General features: G+C 41.2%; 1 protein-coding gene across 1 annotated transcript in view; it reads left to right on the plus strand.

Moving 5' to 3' along the window:
- Positions 1–10027, plus strand: part of OMA1 (OMA1 zinc metallopeptidase) — a 264889-nt gene extending 254862 nt beyond the window's left edge. Inside the window, exon 10 of the mRNA XM_063613884.1 lies at positions 10008–10027. Coding sequence (XP_063469954.1) covers positions 10008–10012 — 5 coding nt within the window. The 3' untranslated portion in view covers positions 10013–10027. The remainder of the gene's footprint in view (positions 1–10007) is intronic.
- The last annotated feature ends 12572 nt before the right edge of the window (positions 10028–22599 follow it).

The raw sequence follows: 22599 nt of genomic DNA on the forward strand, positions 1-22599 counted from the left end.
TTTGCAGAGGCCAGTCCCCTGTGATAAGAGCAGAATAGAGGAAAGGTGGGGAACAGATCTGGATGCAAACAGACAATATACTTGGCACAGCACATAAGAAACTGAAATTAGTGAGATATTAAGTAGTAGTTTGAATTCTGATCTAGGTGATGCCAAAGCTCTACAGGGTGAAGATAAAAACAGTAATTTAAAAAGGTAGTAATGAAAATAGCAGCAATAATAATATTTATTCATTAGTTACTGTGGTCACTTTCATTCTAAGCACTTTACATATATAAATGTAATAAATGCAGCAGCCCTATAAAGTACTTTTATTATTATAGTCTCACTTGACAAATGAGAAAGTGAAGACTCAGAGAAGTTAAGAAATTTTCTTGGAGCCACACAGCTAGAAAATGACTGAGTCCATACATGAACACAGGCAGCCTGGCTTAGGAGCCCCTAATATAGATTACTAGCACAATGCCTGGCACATAGGAGAAATTAAAATATGTATTGGAATTTTTACACTGTAATTGATTTTTTCCACCCGTGGAAAGAAAAATTGCATGAGCAGTTTTCTGGGTCAGGCTCAGCTCAGGTTTCCTCTGTGTTTCTTTGCTGCCCTCCACCCTCTACTCCTCTCTCTCTCTCTCTTAAGGCCCCAGTTCCTGAACCAGGGCCTCAGTTAGGGCTCATAAACACCATCCAGGGTCCCTCATTGACATTTAATGGCCATTCTTTATATAGGCAACATTCTTGAGAAAAGGGATTTTCTTGGACTATAATAAGAATGTGTTCATTTCTTGCTACTGCTGTGTCTTAGTGCAATGGTTTATAATGAGGAGAGATTAATTTTGTGACATTTTCAATGTCATCTGTACCTATCAAAGGTCTAAGTGTACACCAATTTCAAAACTGTCCCTTAGTTTCAGGGGAGCCAAATTCCCTGATCCCATCTCTCATCCACAATTTCTGTATCATTAAGCTGCAGGTTCTATAAGCTGCAGAACTATAAAATGAGGAGCCCAGACTTCCTTGCTCAGCTCCCAAGGTGGTGGTGAGAATTAAGTGAGATCATAGAAGGCAAAATAATAATACTAATAAGAGCTAATATCTCCATATTGCTTACTATGTGACAGGCTTATACACAGAATTCTTACCACAACCCTATTGGGTAGATGCTTTTATTTTTCTTATTTTACAGATGAGGATCTGAGGTACAGTAAGATTAACCGTTTTTGTCCAAAGTTACAGAGCTAATAAAAGGCAGAGTCAGAATTCGAACTCAAGGCAATCTGGGTCCAGAGTCAAAAAGAATACTAATCCCTCCGGGCCTCAGTTTCCTTGTGTGAGCTCTTAACATTCTAAACTTTTGTTTAGACAATCAAGGTCTTAAAGATACTGAGAGGAGGGAAAAACTGCGTCTACAGCAGGGATGTCCAATCTTTTGGTTTCCCTGGGCCACACTGGAAGAAGAATTGTCTTGGCCCACACATAAAATATACTAACACTAATGATAGCTGATGAGCTAAAAAATAATTCGCAAAATAATCTCACAATGTTCTAAGAAAGTTTATCAATTTGTGTTGAGCTACATTCAAAGCTGTTATGGGCAGCATGTGGCCCGTGGACTGTGGATTGGACAAGTTTGCTCTATAGTAACCCAGAAGTCTCATGGATTCTCCCAGAGGTTGAGATAAACTGGCTGAAACCTACCTGCTTTATGGTCGGTGTGGGTTTACTGCCTTCCGCAGAACTTCTGTGAGTTATTGACTTAGTTAATTTCATGATCCCCCCTCACCCCCATATATCTGCTCTTCTGTTAGTCTTGAACCTAGCATATGCCAATCAGAACTCAAAACTCCACCTTTGCAGGCTTCCACAGGTGATCTTGTGTTTCCAGCATGCTATACTTGTAGATTTCCTGAACATTTTTGAACCATGATGTGGAGTCACATTATGGAGGGTGAGGCCCTCTATTCATGGCCACTAGTAGCCCATACTCCACCTTTGTGCAAATTAGAAAAACAGCCCTACCTCACCATCTCCAGGACCAATTAGAAAAAGGACTTTCTCTGAGAAGACAATGAGGAAAATCTCTCCCTTCTTCGCTAACATAGGTCCACACCAAGGCCTCAATTTGGCAAACAGAGTGCATGTGGGTGGGATTTAAGCCCATTCCTGCCCTTTCACTGGCCCCACTCAGCACACAGTACAATGTGCAGAACTGTATGCATTGGTTCTGCCTCTGCCATCTCAGTGACCCCAAGGAAGCCCTACTTCCTTGCTTTCTGTCCTTACCAGTTTTCTTTTCTCTTTCTTTTTCTTTCTCTTTCTTTTCCTTCTTTCTTTCTTTCTTTCTTTCTTTCTTTCTTTCTTTCTTTCTTTCTTTCTTTCTTTTCTTCTTTCTTTCTTTTTTATTCTTTCTTTCTTTCTATCTTTCTCTCTCTCTTTCTTTCTTTCTTTCTTTCTTTCTTCTTTCTTTCTTTTTTATTCTTTCTTTCTTTCTATCTTTCTCTCTCTCTCTTTCTTTCTTTCTTTCTTTCTTTCTTTCTTTCTTTCTTTCTTTCTTTCTTTCTTTCTTTCTTTTTCTTTCTTTCCCTCCCTGCCTCCCTCCCTCCCTCCCTCCCTCCCTCCTTCCTTCCTTCCTTCCTTCCTTCCTTCCTTCCTTCCTTCCTTCCTTCTTTCTTTCTTTTTTTTTCAGAGTTTCGCTTTTGTTGCCCAGGTTGGAGTGCAATGGTGTGATCTCAGCTCACTGCAACCTCTGCCTCCCAGGTTCAAGCAATTCTCCTGTCTCAGCCTCCTGAGTAGCTGGGATTACAGGCACCTGCCACTATGCCTGGCTAATTTTTTGTATTTTCAGTAGAGACGGGGTTTCACAATGTTGGCCAGGCTGGTCTCAAACTCCTGACCTCAGGTGATCCATCTGTCTCAGCCTCCCAAAGTGCTGGGATTACAGGCATGAGCCACTTCTCCCAGCCCTCACGTTTTCTTAAAGCAGCAGTACCTTCCAAAAGCTCATTTCTGACAACTACATTTCTTCACCAAGCTAGGGCATGATACTCTGAGCCAGATCCTCTGATGGGTGCTACAGATTTAGAGATAGGGTAAAGGTTCCTTTATCAGTAGTCCAATACAGACAGAATTTCCCAGGATCTGTGAATGACTGCCCTCAGATGACTTGGGCTGTTGGTTGAAAATGCTGATTCCTCACCTTAGACATAAAATCAGAATTTTTTGGAATAGAACAAGGGATTCTGCATTTTACATGTTTCCTAGTGACTCATATACATAAAAGAGAGAAGTAATTATACTGGTAAATAGATGTAGTAACATACTTCCATGTAGAGTAAAGTAATAAGAGGTGCTACAAAGAAGGATAAATATGGAAGGGTCTGGGAGCCAAGAGAAGGGGTGCCTACTCTAGACTGGGCAGCCTCCTGGAGACAGTGATGCAAGGCATTGCTCTTGCCTCCTCCAGGCCTGTCTCAGTCCCAGAGTCAGCCTTCGGCCTGGGCCAGGCCCCCATCAGAGCATTTGTTTGGTTCAGTTCTAGTCTCGGACTCTTCCCTCTCTTTCTAACTTATCATCTCCAGCATGTGTGCAGTGACAAATTGCATCCAGACCTACAGAATGTCTGCCACACCTGCAGCTCCAGTCTGGGAGTGATGACAGAGCTGCTGGAGAGGCATAGGCTCCTTCTGCAGGCTGTACATGTTGTTACTCTGCAGAAAGCCTTGGGCTACAATAAAAAGTATAGTGTTGATAATTTGTTTATACCCTATCTCATTCCTATTCCAACAGGATTTGAAGTGTCTTCAAGGGATACAAATAATACAGGTAAAAAGATGAGATAAATGAGCAAAGGTGGGCAAAAGAATAATAATAGAAAGAAAGTAACGTAAAGACAGTGGTGGAATCAGTCAACAAACTTTAACATGTAATCCTGTGCCCCTGTTACAAGTGGCCATGAATTTGGCTTTAAGCTCTCTAGCCAGGAAAAAAGAGAAACAATATTAGTTTTAGAGTATTCATAGCACCCATTTGAGTAAGTTGAAGTTGCTAATGAGTAGCACAACTAGAAATGTCTTAGAAAGATTGCAAAGATACAAAGTATCCAGCGAATGCTGATGTGAATGATAGCCTCAACACATTTCAATAATTTAAAATGTTGTCAATATATAATATTCTTTAATCATATTTTTTAATCATAATACTTTACTTGAAAGTGCTTTTAGGATCATCTGGTCGACCTGACACTGGAGGAAACTGCCCCAAGTGATGGGAGCCATTCTCCCAATCTCCCACTATAGATACATTCTTTCTCAGCTCTGTGTTTTCTCCAAGCACCTCGTCCAAACGCAGTTGAAGATTTCCCAATAGTCAGGCACTCCATAAAACTTTGTTCAACCTGCTTCTACTATATTTTCAAATGTCTTCTTTCTCAGCACTATGTTCTCTCCAAGCACCTTATCCAACCACAGCTGAAGATTTCCCAACAGTCAGGCACTCCTAAAACTTTATTCAACCTGCTTCTACTACATTTTCAAATGTCTTTCTGATGAATTTATAACCATCCTTCAAGACTCAGTTCAGATCTTACTTTTTCAGGAAGACTTCTCTAATCTAACCAAGTAGATTTACTTTCTTCTTCACCATGCTTCTATATTACTCTACTAGGATTTCTATTTTAACATTTATTATAATCACCATTGATCCAGAGTGTATATGAGGCCATCCATTAGATATGTCTGTCCCATTCCCTTTATTCCCTGTGTCTCCTGAACCTGAGGAGAAGTGGAGAAAGGGCCATTTGGAATCAGTCAGGAAGCAGTGCAAGAGCCCGCCATTGAGCACTTACTCTGTACCAGGCATTGTGTAGTTGGGTTGAGAGAGTTCTGAGATGAATGAGACCTACTCATTGCCTTCAAGCCACTGTGACAGTCCACTAGGCCATGGGCTCTTCGAGGGCAGGGGATATTTATACTCATCCTTACACCTATAGGGCCTTATGTACACTTGAATTTGAAGCAACCTATCCAAGTAATACCAAGTTATAGGTCATTTAAAATACTCATCTCAGCTTTTATTTCTTCTACTAAATTATACATGTTCTCACTTAATTCTCACAACTCTAAAATAGACATTATTAACCCTATTTCACTTAAATATAAGTGAAAGAAGCTTGAATGCTCACCACTTAAAAATCCTATTAAGCTTCAATTTCTTCAAGGGAAACATTGATTAAATACTACTTTCCTTGCAAGGTTGCTGAGAAGAACCATGAGATGACATACATAAATATGTGTCAGCACAGCACTTGACCTAGACAAGATGCTTTGGAATTGTAGACTGCACTCTCTAGAAGCTAACATTTTACTGAATATTACTATATGTCAGGCACAGTCTAAAGTATCTGAAACATTTAAATTAATTAATATGCTTCTCTGGACAACCCTATGAAGTAGGTGCTAATTAAAAATTCCATTTGAAAGATATAATGGAGAGTTTAATAATTTGCCCAAGGTAAACATAGCTAGCTGGAAGTGGATTGGGATTCAAACCCAGGTAGTCTTGCTCCACCCTGGGTTTTTAATCATACAACAATTCTGCCTTCCATTAAAGGCTACAATCCAACATAACAAGTGTTACGGTAAGTATGGGTTCACAGTACTATGGAGGCATAGAGAAGAAATGAGCTAGAAGGAAATGTTTCCCATGAAAAATGATGGCCTGAGCACAGTCTAATCAGGCAAACATTGAGGAAGAGCACAAGGGTGAAGGGAATGGCACAAATAAAAGCGCAGTCAACATATGCATGAGCCTCCAGCAGGATGTGCCACTGGAGTCTTGGAACATGCATGAGCTGCACATTGCCTCTCACTTGTCCTTGATACTCTCTCCTGCCCCAACCACCCGCAGCTGCCTACCTCCTGTTGTTTGATGTTTGATGTTTCTGTGCATAGCCTTTGCCAGCTGATCATATTACTGGGTCCCTTGGGAGGGACCACAATCAACCATTGCTGTTTGTCCGAGTATCTACCAGAAGGCTCTATACCACTGTGGACACTCAGTAAGGAATTGTTGACTGCCTCACTTTTCTTTCCTTCTTTTTCTTTCTTCTTTCTTTCTTTCTTTCTTTCTTTCTTTCTTTCTTTCTTTCTTCTATTTCTTTCTTCCTTCCTTCCTTCCTTCCTTTCTTTTTTTCTTTCTTGCTTTCTTGCTTTTTTTTTTTTTTTTTTTTTTGACAGAGTCTTGCTCTGTTGCCCAGGCTGGAGTGCAGTGGCATGATCTCGGCTCACTCCAACCTCCACCTCTGGGCTTCAAGTGATTCTCCTGCTTCAGCCTCCTGAGTAGCTAGGACTATAGGGTTGTGCCACCATGCCTGGATATTTTTTTGTGTGTTTTTAATAAAGACAGGATTTCACCATGTTGGCCAGGCTGGTCTCGAACCCCTGACCTCAAGTAATCCACCTGCCTTGACCTCCCAAAGTGCTGGAATTACAGGCATGAGCCACTGCGCCCAGCCAACTGTCTGCCTTTTGATATCCGTGTTCCCATTTGTAGCACCTCTGCCCCTTGCGTTCCAGTGTTTAATCTCTAAGTCATTCAACACACATCTATAGAGCCTCCACCAGAGGCCAGGCATGTCCTCTGTACTGGGCATAAAACAGTAAATAAAACAGACAAAAAAATCTCTCATCTACTCTTTTTTCAAACAAGAAAGGCGATAAACAAAAAAATGAAGTATGTAATATAAGTCACATAGAGAAAATACGGCTTGAGCTAGAGAATGAGGGGAGAGGAGGTGGTCAGGAAAGGCCTCCCTGTTGGGGACATTTTGATCAGTCACTCCAAAAGCTATTGTGGGCTCTCTAGATCTAGAATTGACAGAGAGGGTTACAAAATGCTTTCCCCTGCCCCTCCACTCCCGTGGAACGAGGACATCTAGAAACAAATTTTGCTATGGCTGGCCTTGTGACTGAAATCAATTATTTTCTCTCTCAAGATTCAGAATTCTCACTTATGTGAGAAATTATGACAGAGGCACAAAGGGCAAATATAACTCATTAATTCAGCAAATTTCTTCCAAGTACCTACTATGTGGCAGGAACTTTGCTGGCATGGGAGTTCTGTGAATAAAGTAGTCATTGCCCTCAAGTGGCTCGCATTTTGGAGGAGGAGACCAGGAGCAACAGAAAATCGCAATACCAAATCTTGGAGACTGTAGTTCTTCAGAGGAGGCACCTAAGCCACCAACATGTGGTCAGGAAAGGCTTTCCAAAGACCACAATCTCTGAGCATACAGGAATCCCCATAAAGTGCTTTGCTAATGACTAAGAAAGCCAAAAGTGAACGTGAATCCTCTCTTATCAGCCTTAAATCTTTCTCATCACCACTCACCACACATATGCACTCACACACACTTGCAAACACACACACACACACACACACTCGTTCTGGACCAAGCATGCCATTTTGCTCCTTAGAAGAGTGTACATCCCGCATGCTAGCTTTGGCATTTTTGCATCCTCTACCTAGATGTGCTTCTCCCTATGTGTAGCTACCAAGTCCCGTTCATCACAGCTCATATTGCACTTTAGAGAAAGCTTCCCCACTCTGTGCTGGCTGTAATTAACCTCTTTTTTCTAAGCTCCCATTGCAGTCTATATCATGATTATGATATATTTACCATGAAATTGGATTTATGTTTTCCGTGACATGTTTCTGTGACATCTAGCAAAGACTAGATGGTAAGCTCCTCAAAGACAGAGCTGTGTCTCCTTTATTTCTATATCTTTAAGACCGTGCATAGTATCTGACAAATAGTAGGTGCTCAACAAATGTTTCTTTATTCCTTTAAAAAAATTTTTTTTATTAATTGTCTATGAATATTTCTTAGCTCAGATTAAATTGAGTTGAATGGAACAGAAGCATGTAGGAGTTGAATTAAAATTTCCCTTCAGCGACTTGCTACTGAAGCTGCTATGAATGGAGATTTTAAGAATTAATTACTATAGGATTTATATAAATAAGTAATTTTTTCCAAAAATTCAAATTCCCTCAGGCATTTGGGAGATTTTTTCATAGTCAAAAATGGTCAGGTCCTGTCTGATGAAATTCAAGTCCTGTCTGATGAACAGTGATATTATTTATCTGTTGGTGGAATTGGGTAGATTAGGAAGTGTCAACTGCTTGAGTCTACTAGGTTTAACTAGATTGTAGTGCCTGGCAAGATAGAAAACACTAAAGGACCCAGCCATGAGTGAGAAATAGAAGAGAAAGCTGAATGAAACAGGAAATAAACCACCAGTTACAAAGGGCCAGAGACCAACAGGATGGGTTCTGCTGTCATCAAAATGTGCTGTCAGAGTCCAAATAACTGTGAGCTCAGGAGGACTCTCAGAATATCTCACTGAGGAGCCAGTCCTGCTCTAAAGAGTGCTAAGCAGATTTCACCAAAATATCCATTTATTACTTCACATTGGGACATTTCTGAGATGTTTTTTGTCTTGGGTCTTTCTAAGACTGACCACTTTGGAAGAAAATGAGACAGTTCAACAAAAGGAAGGGGCTTATGGCTTCTGCCTATTGGCCAATTTGTTGAATTTGTTGTCTCCAAACAACCCTCTTGGGCACCAGACACAGGCTCTGGGTGCTCTCTTCCATGCTGGAGAGCTGGCCTGTGCAACTGGCAGCTGGGTCGTCTAAAGGTTACCCTGCCTGTGCCAGATTCTCCTGTGGTTTCCAGTGGTAAGCAGAAAAAAGATGATGCAATTCAGCCTCTCTGTTGCTGTGCAGGCTTTATTTATACTCTACTGGGTTATTTTCTCTTCTTATGACTGCTGCCATCTCTCCTGGGGCTTTCTGAGGCTGCTCTAGGAAGGTATATTTTTGATTTTGGTATTTTTTGGCTCTGCTGAGCATTTGCAGAAACAACAAACAAATGGAAATAAAATGCAGAATACATGGGAATACAGGGGACTACTGAGAAGCTGCAGTGAGAGAGAGCTGATGTCAAAGATGAAGAAGGTTTTGGACTTAGGCCTTCTAGGCTACTCTGGCTGCTGGCGGATGTCATGAAGATATCTGCATAGTTGAGCTAGACTCAAGTCATGACTTCCATCTAACTACCTAACTAGGTGACTTTTGTCTCTTGGCTACCAAAGAGCTTTTACCATACATCCTCGTTCACTACTCAATCATTTTTTCAATGAGCATTTCTTGTAAGGTGGCAGCAGACTCAAGCCTTGGCTCTGAGTTTGTGCTTTATCATTGCCTCACTGTGCAATCTTTGGAAGGAAACTCTACCTCAATTTCACCTCAGTTGGGTCCCATGTGGGTCTCCACTTCACCATTCACAAGCGTAGAATTTTAGAATGTGATCTCAGTGAAGGCAGGAAAACATCAACTTGCTCATTTTTACATTCCAAGTGCCAAGCACAGAGACTGACTCCTATTAAATGCTCAGAATACTTGTTAAGTCTAAAGATTGCAGAATGTGTTATATTAGACTACAGGATCTCCAATATTTCAACATGGTCCACCAATCTTTGCATACATCTCTGGGGACTTTCTCCACCTTTTGGTCTGAGTACCCAATCAACTTCTCAGCCATGGGGTTTCTGGGGTCTATGCAGAGAGCACATATTATTTGCAACACTCCAACCGTTAACCCTGAAAATGCACCTGCTCTCTGAATTTCCATAGCACCAGCACTAACACACTCACTTCTATCTAAATACACACCAGACCATCTGGTCTTTTACTTGTCCCTGCTCCTCACTAGATATGAACACATTGAAGACAGGTTCTGTTTTTATTTCTGTAGTATCAGTGATCAGCCCAGTGCCTATGTGTTGAATGGAATTGGAGAATTATTATTTTTCATCCTTAATCCTCATAGTATGACAGCATAGGCTCCAATAATATTTTAACAGTTTTGATGATTATTTCTTGATATGGTGTGTGCATAACTGTCTCTGATTTTCTCTGTGCATCTCTCCATCTTTTCCTCTCATCAGTATAGTATAATGGTCAATGACGAGGTTTCTCCAGAGCACACAATTATGGAAGCTGAGAAATCCCATGATCTGCCATCTGCAAACTGGAGACCCAGGAAAGCTGGGGATATAATTCAGCCTGAGTCTGAAGGCCTAAGGATCAGAGGAGCAGATGGTATAAACCCCAGTCTGAAGGTAGTAAAAAATGAGACAAAATTTCCCCCAATCAAGCACTGAGTCAGGAAAAAAGGGACAAATTCCTCCTTCCTCCACCTTTTGTTCTATTCAAGGCCTCAATGGATTGAATGATGCTCACCTGTATTGGAGAGGGCAATCTGTTTTACTGGGTTCATCAATCCAGATGATAATCTCATCCAGAAACATCTTCAGAGACACACACAGAAATAATTTTTAAGCTGGGTACTCTGTGGTACAGTCAAGTTGATACATACGATTAACCATCACAGTTAAGAACATGGGTTTTGGATTTAGATTTTTGTGGCTTCAAGTCTTACATTTTCTAGCCATGTGACCTTAGGAAGTTAACATCTCTATGTCCCCCCCCCAGGTTCCCACAATGAAAACTGGGACAATGATACTTTTTACCTCATTCTGCTCCTGTGAGCATTAAAAGGACACAAAGAAGCACTTGCCACATAGTAAACATTCAGTAAATGTTAGTAAATATTATTGCTGCTATTGTTATTGATCACATATTTTGTGTTAGACACTATTGTAGGTCCTGTGAACAAGAAAGAAAATTTCTCTGTTCTCACTGAGCTTAATTTATAGTGAATTAACCCCTAAACTTCTGACTTTCCTGTGAGAGACAACTCTTTAAGTTTTAGCAGCCACTTACACTTTAGTATAAATCAAGTAGTGGAGCCTTCCTGGAGAGGAAGTTTTGATTGTGGAAGGAAGAAACATGAGGCCATGGAGCACCTGTCTTGAAGGTGAGAAAGAGAAAGAGAAGAGAAGGCTGTGTTATTCAGGAAATAAACCCCCAGTTACATAATTTTATTGTGCCTCCCCCTGTCTCCAGGCCATGGTCAGCAAGTTTAATTTACTGGTCTTTGTGAGCAGCCGCAAGGCTTGTCCCATCAATTCTTTGTTTTTGATGGCTGTGGAGTGACTCAGACTATTAGCCTTGTATGATTACAGCATCTGTATTATGATGTCGAGGACATGTTGCTGCTACAATTTATTCCTTTTATTTAGTTCACTTCGTCTCACTCAGCATATCACTCAGCTTCTGTTCAAGAGAGCACTGGTGATGGACAATTTCTCTTTCTCTCTCCTCTCATACCCTTCTGTCTTTGTTGGTGTCTTGTTTAAAGGAAGATTTGTGGATCTCCTGGTTTTCTCTACATTGGCTGACCCTCGGGTCTGCAGCTCTCAGCAATGCGGCACCTCTCCATGGTACTGAAAACAAGCACGTGGTTCTAACTCTGCAGTAGCAGCCTGGAGAGCCTGGAGGATCCTAACTTGCAGCAGCAGGTAGTGGCTTGAGAAAGCATCCTGTCCAGTCCGCTTTATTTCAACAAAAACGGACTAGAGACCCAGAAATGAATAATGATCTCCCTAGGGATGATGTACATTTCTTGTGAGGTCAGAACACAGCTTTTCTGGAGACACGTTCAGAGCTTCAGAGACGAGCTAAGAAAATGATTTGATGTCCTTGGTCTTTGTTTTACTCATCTGTGAAATGGAGAAATACCAATTTTTTTTTACAACTACTGTGACATATAGATTAGATAATGTGTGTAAAGTCCTTAGTGCACTGCATGCCTCATGTCTACTTCTCTACCCGTGCCTTCTGCTGCTTCCTGCCTGACATGTTGTGCTTTAGTAATATGAAAAAGTTTACAGTCCCCTCTTCCCGTATCGTGCTGCTTTATGACTTGCTCATGCTGTTCATTCTGTCTATGATGCCCTTACAAATCCTTCTCTGACATTCCAATACCCACACCTTGCTCACAATTCAGATCAACTGACATCTTTAGAAAGCCTAGTCTGCTCTTCCCTGATCCCCTCAATGTGGATTAGGTGTCCTTCCACGTGCTCTTATGCCACTCTATGCCATTAACTTTACATTCCTCTCTATCAAGACACCCAGTACATGATCATGAATATCTTGGTGTCTCTGACTTACTGAACTGCAGGCTCTTTGAAAGAAGGGTCCTATGCCATTATCTCTAGCACAATACATGTCGCCAAGTCAGTGCTCAATATTTGTGGTTTTTAACTGAACATGATAGGAGCTTAAAACATATGAGTTTCTTTCTTATTCCAAGTCCAGGGCTCTCCTTCCATATTGTACTGTCTCCAGCTTGTTGGAAAGCTTTTGTGCTGGATACAAGTGAGAATATCTTCATTTGCTAATGCCAAATACTTGTAGGTATTATTTGGTTTGCTGTGGGCCATCTTTTGGGTAGGATGGATTTATATCAACGTGATTTGTCATTGCTGTTAGCATAGATTCTCTCCAAATCAGATAATTCACACAAGCCATGAATAAGATCCAGAGGGGAGAGGGTATCTGCCTCCTTGAATTAACTACAAAGTCGTCATGATTCCAGCATGTAAGAATCTGTAGCAAATTCTAAATCATCACAAGACTCCTATTTAATATTCACTGGGAAGAAGAGCTTCTCTTATTTTAGGAAAATTAATTGCCTTTCAAAATGATCTAGAAGTTTAAGTCCATTTTTATAATTCAGTGGGGCGAAGTATTCACTTTTAATATCAAGTCCATGAAAGTCCAAACTTTAATGGTTTCCCTCAAACTTTAAGATCATGTGTTATTGAACTCTTAGTGACATCACTAAAAATCACTTAGTTTAATGGGGGGGGAAATGACTGGAATCTAAACCAAAACATTGAGGTTCCATTCCTAGTCTGATAATGTTCTATGTAAATGATCTTGAGGAAGTCACTTCACCTCTCTTAGCCTTTTGTCAATCATCTTTAAAATGGGAATAGTTACAGCCATCATATTATCTTTATTAAAGATGCTAAGAAGATACACTAGATTGATGCAAAGGTACAGTGACAAGTGTAAAATTCTCTACAAATCAAGGCACAGAAAAAAGATAATACCTTGGAAAGGTAGAAACTGGTAGTTGGAAAGAAAAAGGGGTAAAAAAGTGGATGGCAAAAGCTACAGAAATGTTTGTTCAATGCAAATGCATGATAGGAGAAGAAAACCTAGAGACAGCCTACAGAAAGAAAGCTCTAGAGAGACCATGACATTATTATGTGTAAGTGAGGGATGGATAGGGAAACTAAAATTAGTTACGGGGTGGTGTCAGACTGGGACTAACAGAGCCAGTTTGGGATATTCTTGCATGAAGTTATTTGGTGCTGAACTAAGGCTACATAAGCCTGTGTACTATTGAAGGAGCAGAGAAATATGACCAGCACACATAAAGATTTCCTCATTAGCAATAAAAGGCTAAGCAAGCCAAATAAAGAAGCCTCAAAGATTACTTTGTCTCAAGTTTCCAAGTTAATTTGTTTCACTAGAATGTAACTGCAATGGGTCTTTTAAATGGGAAGCATAAATGTAAGGAGAAGAGAGGTTAAAGGAGGGGCTTATTAACTTAAAATAATAGCAGTATTTATTTTCACTTACTATGTACCAGGCACTATACTAAAAGACAAACTTTTCACAGTAACAGTAGAGCTATATGCTTTCATGCTGACATCACATGACTGTGTACGTATGGCTGGGAGAATGCTCAAGAAGTAGACCTTTATCTGCATGGGAGTATTTTGAGAGCTGATTCTTCCCTCTTCAGGGAAGCCATTGTTATTAAATTGTAGACTTTAATAGAGACTAAGGGATAGAAGTTCAGAAGGCTGAGATTGCTACCAGGCACCTTTTCCAGCCATACTGGAAAATTTTCCATTTCATTATACCATTGTGCTGATGTATTCCTGATTTATAAAGAGATCCAGACGAAACTTCAGATAAGCAGGAAGAGATATTTTTGGAAAACACCTTTACGTCATTTGGAGTAAAAGACAGCAAGAGATTTCAAGAGAGTAAGTGGAGGCCATTAAAGTTGTTTCAGACATAATCTCCATCCCACATAATTTGTCAGTTTGAATGTGAATGAACAAATATTTATTCTTTGTGTATACTATTTGAGGTGTTGAGACCTCAGAGATGATTAAAAGACTCTATATTTAAGTTGCATGTTAAACATGGAAGCAAACTCTTTGCTGCTCTTTTTTTTCTTTTTTCTTTCTTTTTTTTTTTTTTTTTTTTTGAGACAGTCTTACTGAGTCACCCAGGCTGGAGTGCAGTGGTGCAATCTCAGCTCACTGTAGCCTCTGCCTCCCAGATTCAAGGGATTCTCCCACTTCAGTCTCCTGAGTAGCTGGGACTACAGGCAGGCATTACCACACCCAGCGAATTTTTGTATTTTTAATAGCAACAAGGTTTCACAATGGTTTCACAGTGGTCAGGTGAAACCAGGTTTCACCAGTGGTCAGGCTGGTCTTGAACTCCTGACCTCAAATGATCTGCCTGCCTCAGCCTCTCAAAGTGTTGGGATTACAGGCGTGAGCCACCACACCTGGACTTTGCTACTCCTTTTGAATCTCAGCTGACTTTAGTGACTTGCTTGACCAATGGAATATGACAAGTGAAACAGTGGGACTTTTGAGGATAGGTCATACAAAGCCTTGCATCTCCTGATTAGGCCCCTTGAGGCAGTTGCTCTTAAAACCCAGTTGCTGAGCAAAGCCCTATACCATGAATATGCCTAGTTGATGACCCTCCCCGAGCAGCAGCCAGTATCAACTGAGAACCATGAGAGCAAGCCATCTCCGGCATCCAGCCCAAGGTGGTCTTCCGGTGACTCTGGCTCCAGCCACTGACTATAACCACATGAGACACCCAACTAAAGGACCACCCAGCTGAGCCCAGTTAACGCATAGAACTGTGAGATATAATCAAAAAGTTGTTTTAAACATGTATTTTTTTTTTTAATTTTAAGTTCCAGGGTCCATGTGCAGGATTGCCTATGTATGTTACCTATGTAACATAGGTAAATGTGTGCCATGGTTATTTGCTGCACCTATCAACTCATCACCTAGGTATTAAGCCCAACATGCATTAGCTATTTTTCCTGATGCTCTCCCTCCTTCCAGCCCTAACAGGCCCCAGTGTGTGTTCCCTCCCTGTGTCTATGTATTTACATTGTTTGGCTCCCACTTACAAGTGAGAACATGTGGTATTTTGTTTTCTGTTTCTGCATTAGTTTGCTAAAGATAATGGCTTCCAGCTCCATCTATGCCCCTGCAAAGGACATGATCACATTCCTTTTTATGGATGCATAGTATTCCACGGTGTATATGTACCACATTTTCTTTATCCAGTCTATCATTGATGGGCATTTGTGTTGATTCCATGTCTTTGCTATTGTGATTAGTGCTGCAGTGAACATACATGTGCATCTATCTTTATAATAAAATGATTTATATTCCTTTGGGTATATACCCAGTAATGGGATTGCTGGGTCAAATGGTATTTCTGGTTCTATGTCTTCGAGGAATCACCACACTGTCTTCCACAATGGTTGAACCAATTTACATTCCCACCAACAGTGTAGAAGTGTTCCTATTTCTTCACAGACTTGCCAGCATCAGTCGTTTCTTAACTTTTTAATAATTGCCATTTTGACTGGTGTGAGATAGTATCTCATTGTAGTTTGGATTTGCATTTCTCTAATAGTCAGTGATGTTGACCTTTTTTAAAATATGTTAGGCCGGGCGTGGTGGCTCACGCTTGTAATCCCAGCACTTTGGGAGGCCGAGGCGGGCGGATCACGAGGTCAGGAGATCGAGACCACAGCGAAACCCCGTCTCTACTAAAAATACAAAAAATTAGCCGGGCGTGGTGGCGGGCGCATGTAGTCCCAGCTACTCGGAGAGGCTGAGGCAGGAGAATGGCGTGAACCCGGGAGGCGGAGCTTGCAGTGAGCCGAGATTGCGCCACTGCACTCCAGCCTGGGCGACAGAGCGAGACTCCATCTCAAAAAAAAAAAAAAAAAAAAAAAAAAGAAAATATGTTTGTGGGCTGCATAAATGTCTTCTTTTGAGAAGTGTCCGTTCATGTCCTTTGTCCACTTTTCAATGTGGTTGTTTTTTTCTTGTAAATTTATTTAGGGTCATTGTATAATAGACTCTGGATATCAGACTTTTGTCAGATGGATAGACTGCAAACATTTCCTTCCATTTGGTAGGTTGTCTGTTCACTCTGATGATAGTTTCTTTTGCTGTGCAGAAGCTCTTTAGTTTAATTAGATCCCATTTGTCAATTTTTGCTTTTGTTGCAATTGCTTTTGGTGTTTTCATCATGAAATTTTTGCCCATGTCTATGTCCTGAATGGTATTGCCTAAATTTTCTTCTAGGGTTTTTATAGTTTTGGGTTTTACACTGAAGTATTTAATCCATCTCAAGTTAATTTTTGTGTAAGGTGTAAGGCAGGAGTTCAGTTTCAGTTTTCTGCACATAGCTAGCCAGTTTTCCCAGCACCATTTATTACATAGAAAATCCTTTCCCCAGTGCTTGTTTTTGTCAGGTTTGTCGAAGATCATATGGTTGTAGATGTTTGGTCCTATTTTTGAGTTCTCTATTCTGTTCCATTGGTCTATGTGTCTGTTTTTATACCAGTACCATGCTGTTTTGGTTACTGTGGCCTTGTAGTATAGTTTGAAGTCAGGTAGTGTGGTGCCTCCAGCTTTGCTCTTTTTACTTAGAATTGTCTTGGCTATGTGGGCTCTTTTTTGATTCGATATTAATTTTAAAATAGGTTTTTCTAATTCTGTGAAGAATGTCAAGGATAGTGTAATAAGAATAGCGTTGAATCTATAAATTACTTTGGGCAGTGTGGCCATTTTCATGACATTGATTCTTCCTATCCATGAGCATGGAATGTTTTTCCATTTGTTTATGTCCTGTCTGATTTCCTTGAGCAGTGGTTTGTAGTTCTCCTTGAAGATGTTCTTCACTTCCCTTGTTAGCTGTATTCCTAGGTATTTTATTCTTTTTGTGGCAAATGTGAATGGGAGTTCATTCATGATTTGGCTCTCTGCTTGCCTGTTGTTGGTATACAGAAATGCTTGTGATTTTTGCACATTGATTTCGTATCCTGAAGTTGCCTATCAGCTTAAGAAGCTTTAGGGCTGAGACAATGGGTTTTTTCCTAGATATAAGATCATGTTAAATACAGGGATATTTCTAGATATAAGATCATGTTATCTGCAGAGACAGTTTGACTTCCGATTTGAATACCTTTTATTTCTTTCTCTTGCCCAATTGCTCTGGCCAGAACTTCCAATACTATGTTGACTAGGAGTAGTGAGAGAAGGCATCCTGTCTTGTGCTGGTTTTCAAGGGGAATGCTTCCAGCTTTTGCCCATTCAGCATGACATTGGCTGTGGGTTTGTCATAAATGGCTCTTACTATTTTGAGATATGTTCCTTCAATATCTAGCTTATTGAGATTTTTTAACATGAAGGGATGTTGAATTTTATGGAAGGCCTTTTTCTGCATATATTGAGATAATCATGTAAACCTGTATGTTTCACATGGTTTGTTATGCAGCAAAAATATCTGGAACACTGTCATAAAGAAAGTCTCAGTCAGAGAATGGGAAGCAGATATATGAACAGATGATTTCAACGTATGTAGTAAATGCTACTGCAGTGTAAGCAGAAGATGCTCTGGAGTTAGGCTAGACCTCAAGCAGTCAGAAGGTGTACCCTCTAGAACAAGCTCTGCTGCTTTTATTCATGTGTGCATGGCCAGGATTCCATCATCTGGAGGGCTGTTTCCTTTCCAATGATGAGACTTCATGATTATATAGATCTCATATTATTTCTGAGCCTCAGTTTGTCCCTTTGTAAAATTAGAGATAATAAAGAGGCAAAGAATCTAAGATAGGCTATGGAGATGAGACAGAAAGAGGGATAGGAATAACGCTCCATCTCACTGAAATGACTTCGAGAAGACTTTTACTGTAGCAAAATGAACATAAGCTCTGTGGTCAGAGGCCTGGGCCAGGTGACTGTGCCATGGGCACAAGGTAAGGCTGACAGCTTTATGCATTGCCTTCCTTCCAGATCTGTGCTTAATACCAGCTCTCTTCTCATGTGGCTCTGTGTGACTGGAGAAGCCAGGTTGGGGGAACTGAGAGAGAGGCAGGGTAGCAGTGTAAACATTATGAGGCAAGAAGCCATGTGGGTTCATGTCAAAGCCAAGTGATACAGAGTATTGGCAGAGCCATTCAAGGGCAGGCTGGAAAGGGTTAACAGAGCCCATGGGCCAGCTGGCATCTGTGCTGGCACTCAAGGAGAGAAAGGAAAGAAGCCCCAGTGTCAAGCTAAGAAAGAGAAACAAAACAAAATACCAGAATTTTAGCCAAATTCCCAAGTTCCCATATGGATGGAGAAGGAAACATCCAGCCAACTCCATGTAACAGCCTCTGGTCAGAAAAGACCTCAAGACTAGGCAAGTCTGTCAACCCACCTGGAAAACTCATCTTTGTTGGATGGCTCGCCAGAGACCTAGATTCTCCCTGATTCTATGTGGCAAGAAAAGGGTGGGTTTTCCCCTCTATTATTTATGCATCTACCCACCCATTCATTCTCCCATCCATCAATTTGTGCCTTTTCACAACAAACATGTATTAAACACCTACACTGAGCCAGGCACTGTGTATTGGGTAACTAGGACTGTAGACAAATCAATATGACAAAGACAAATAAAACAACATGGTCTTTGCCTTCGAGGACAAAATCTGTCAAGACTAGACAATGTGGGCAGCTCCAAAATGAGCTGGAAGATGAAGCTTGTGGGAGGAAAAAAATAACACTTACTGATCATTTGTTATGAGCCAGACACTGTTCTAAGAGTTTTACAGGAATTATCTCATTTAATCCTCACAATTTACCTACAAGTTTGGCAATGTTATTAGCCATGTTGTACAGCCGAGGAAACTGATGCTCAGAGAAAAAGTGACTCGCGCAAGTTTGCACAGTCACTTATGTGTCAGAGTTCTGATCTGAACTGATTCAGGGCTAAAGATTAGAGCCTGGACAAGGACAAAGGCAGGAACTGGGCCTCAATGTGCCACCGAAAGTCTTGTCTCTGGGTGGGAATGGGTGAGTGGATGAAAGGGGTAGCATGGTCAGGGTAGAAAGCTATGGGGACAGAGACAGGTCCTGCCCCAGAAACCCAAATGACAGAGTAGCATCTACATTTTAAGGGTCATTTCTAGCTGAGCAGATAGTACTCCAGGCCTGCCACCCTGTTCTGTTTTGGCAGAAGGTATTTTCTACTCCTCTGCTGAGAACATGCTTATGAAATACAAATTCTTCTTCTCTCTGCTTCCTGGCTTGCCTCTTTTACCCATATGCGCACTGACAGATGGATGGGCTACTGAGGCAGCTGAGAATGAGAACAAGAGAGGAGAGTGCTGGGGCTTGGGGGGTGGGGAAGGACTCCAGTGCAATTTTACCAAGCAAGGCTGTATGTCTGAATGTTTGAAGGAAAGTTCTTTTAAAAAAATTCTGTCTACTATTACTCACATGGTGGTTGGAGAAGTGAAAGGCAATTGGGGTGGGGGGATGGGTCACTGGCATATTACTCCCTTTGCTGGGTTTCCCAGCAAAGTTGGCTTCTTCTCTGCAAGCTATTTTCCCTGTCTGGAGTCAGTTCACACCTAATATGGAAGGATCACTTTTAGTCTATACTTGTTGCTATGGTAGCTTCAGAAGCGGCTGCCGACAGAGCTGGGAGCAGTCGCTCCCTCTTCTCCCAAACTCTTTTGGCACAAGGCAGAACATGCATGGTTTCAACACCATGCAAGTGTCAGTGAATGGCATGTCTTTTATTTTGGGAAACATCTTTCCAGTGAGCAGAGTGGCAAATTTGATGGTCCTTCAGAGCCTCAGCTCTGCTCATTCCAAATCATATGTGGCTTCTATTGCCTGCTCCCCACCCCACACTCCCTCTTTTTTTTTTTTTTTTTTAGAACAAAGGCTGAAAATGGCCCTTATAAATATTTCAAATGATTTAGCTAGTTGGATTAAAATGCAATCTTCTGGTTAGTTTTTAAAATAATTTCAAATAAAAGAGTGCTATAAATAAGCAGAAAACTTATTTCCACCAGGAAGAATGCTTCCCACTAGGAAAATGAGAGGGTGTAGGGAAAGGAAATGATGTGAAACATGGTAACACATTACATGATAGTGTGGATAGGGTAGTGAGTGGGACAGGTGGCTAGTGGTGGCTGAGACATACTTGGTCCTTGCCCTTAAGTAGTTTCCAGTCAAGTGAGTAAGAGACATACTGAATAAGGAAGTACCAGTTAAAAAGTGGGATGAGATACTGTGAGGCAGTGTAGCAGCATCATACCCCCATCTGAGGTAGTCAGGGATGGCTTCTCTGGGGAAGAAACACTTAAGATAAAAGTGAAGAGGCATGATGTGGGAATCCTAGGATCAGTTCCCTGGAAAAGAGTTCAGCACATATGAAGATTCTGAGGGGAGATATGGTTAGGGCATTAGGAGGAATTAAGTCTCTGTGTAGCTGTAGCAGAGAGTAAGAGGGAAAAAGCATGAGATACAAAGATGAGGATGATGAGGAGGAGGAAGATGTGATGATGGTAATGATGATAACAATGATGATGACGGGGTGGTGATGATGGCGGTGGTAGTGGTAGTGGTGGTGATAATGGTGATAGAAACAACTTAAAAGCATCTGCAATGTCCCAGTTATTGTTCTAAGTGCTTTACATACATGCATTCATTTATTCCTCACAACAGTTTTGTAAAGTATGTACTATTATAATATTAATTTTATTACACAAATGAAGAAACTGAGAAACAGAGAAGTGAAATATCTTGCCTAAGATCATAAAGGAAGTGTATAAGCAGCTTGGGTCTAGGGTCTAGGTAAATGAGGACTTGCCATTCATAAACAGTTTGGAATTTATTCTCTGGATAATGTGAAGCCATCAAAAGATATTAAGTAGGAGAGGAACATCTGCACTATAGAAAAAAAAAACACTCTTGCTGCAGGAAGTAGAATGGAGGGAGGGGGAGTGGAGGCAAGGATACTAGGTAAGAGGCTGACATATGTATTCAGATGAGAGGTGAAGATGAGTTGGCTTGGGGGGTGCTAGTGGAGATGGAGAGATATAGGTGGATCAGAGATATTAAGGAGGTAGAATCTACAAAACTGAGGGCTGTCTGGATGGGAAGGCTGAAGGTAGTCAAGGAAGAATCCCAGGTTTCAGGCTTTGTCACTTGGGTGAATTGTCAGCCCTCAATTCAAATTCCTGGAGTTTGGTGGGGGTGGGGGCTCCCCACAGGAAAATCAAGGTAATAGATGCTGAGGAGGCAAAGATAACAATGGCCACATCAAAAGTCAGAAATAAAATGTCTATCCTTTGCTCTCTCTCCAATTCCCTTCCATCATGATGTCCCATCCTACTTGTATCATTACTGTCCTTTGTGCTTGATAATGATTTAGGCAAAGGAGTTTCCTTCTTGCTCATCTTCCCCAACCTGTCTTTCTCCCCAAACACACAAACTGTGCCCATTTCACCATTAATGGAATGCTCCTCTCCTCTCTGCCAACCTCCATCCATGTACAAAGACATGGCCCATCCCAGCTCCCCTTACAGCCCTTATAGATCACTCTTCTCTTAGCCTCTTTTGCTCTTACGGTCCCTAAAGTAAGATCATCTTAAAGATTGTCAGATATCTTTCTTGGTCTTGCTTCTGTAACTAGATAGTGCACTCCTTGGGTGCCACCCCCACTGCCTGCCCCCACGGCTTTCTTGAATGTTCCTTCATTTGAAACCCTCATCAATTCTGCAAGATCTAAGGGCAGGTGGCCTCCTCTTACTCCTCCTTCTTTATTACAGATAGAAAAGCTGAGACTGAGATAATCTAAATGACTTGCCCAACATGATGTAGCTGGAAAGTGCCAGGTAGGATTTAGAAATTCTAAATCTCTCATCTTTTATTTGTAGGCTGTAAAAGATTCTACCAGAAATTGGGTAATTACCAAGTATGTCAGGTACCAAGCTCAGCATTTTACATGTTTGTCTTTATGACAATCCTATGAGGTAGCATTGCTACGATCCCCATTTTACACACAAAGAAACTAAAGCTCAAGAGAAGTGGAATAAAATGACCAAGGTCTCGGGTGGCTGAACCAAAATTCGAAAGCAGGTCTATTTATTGCCAAAGTGCATTCTGATGATCCCCATGCTAGGCTGCCCCTATTCTTGTTTCCACACCAGCTGCAGCCCTTCTGCTAAATGCCCAGAAAGAGACAGGAGATCAGGGAAGGAAGAGAGCACAGTGTGGCTAAGGGAAGCATAGCATGGAAGACAAAGGGTAGACATGGATGACTCCTCACAGGAGGTGGGAGCCTCCTGTCTCAGAGGAGGTCAGGTTTCTACAGAGGATGTTTCTCCTTTCTGGAGCTCACACTGCAGATATCCTTACATGAAGACATGTCCTCTCTCTTCCCACTCCATGGCAGCCTCTTCTTTCTGCTGCTTGGCTGAAGGTAATTCTTTCC

Source organism: Symphalangus syndactylus, chromosome 19 (assembly GCF_028878055.3).
Source record: "Symphalangus syndactylus isolate Jambi chromosome 19, NHGRI_mSymSyn1-v2.1_pri, whole genome shotgun sequence".
Taxonomy (NCBI): Eukaryota; Metazoa; Chordata; class Mammalia; order Primates; family Hylobatidae; genus Symphalangus; species Symphalangus syndactylus.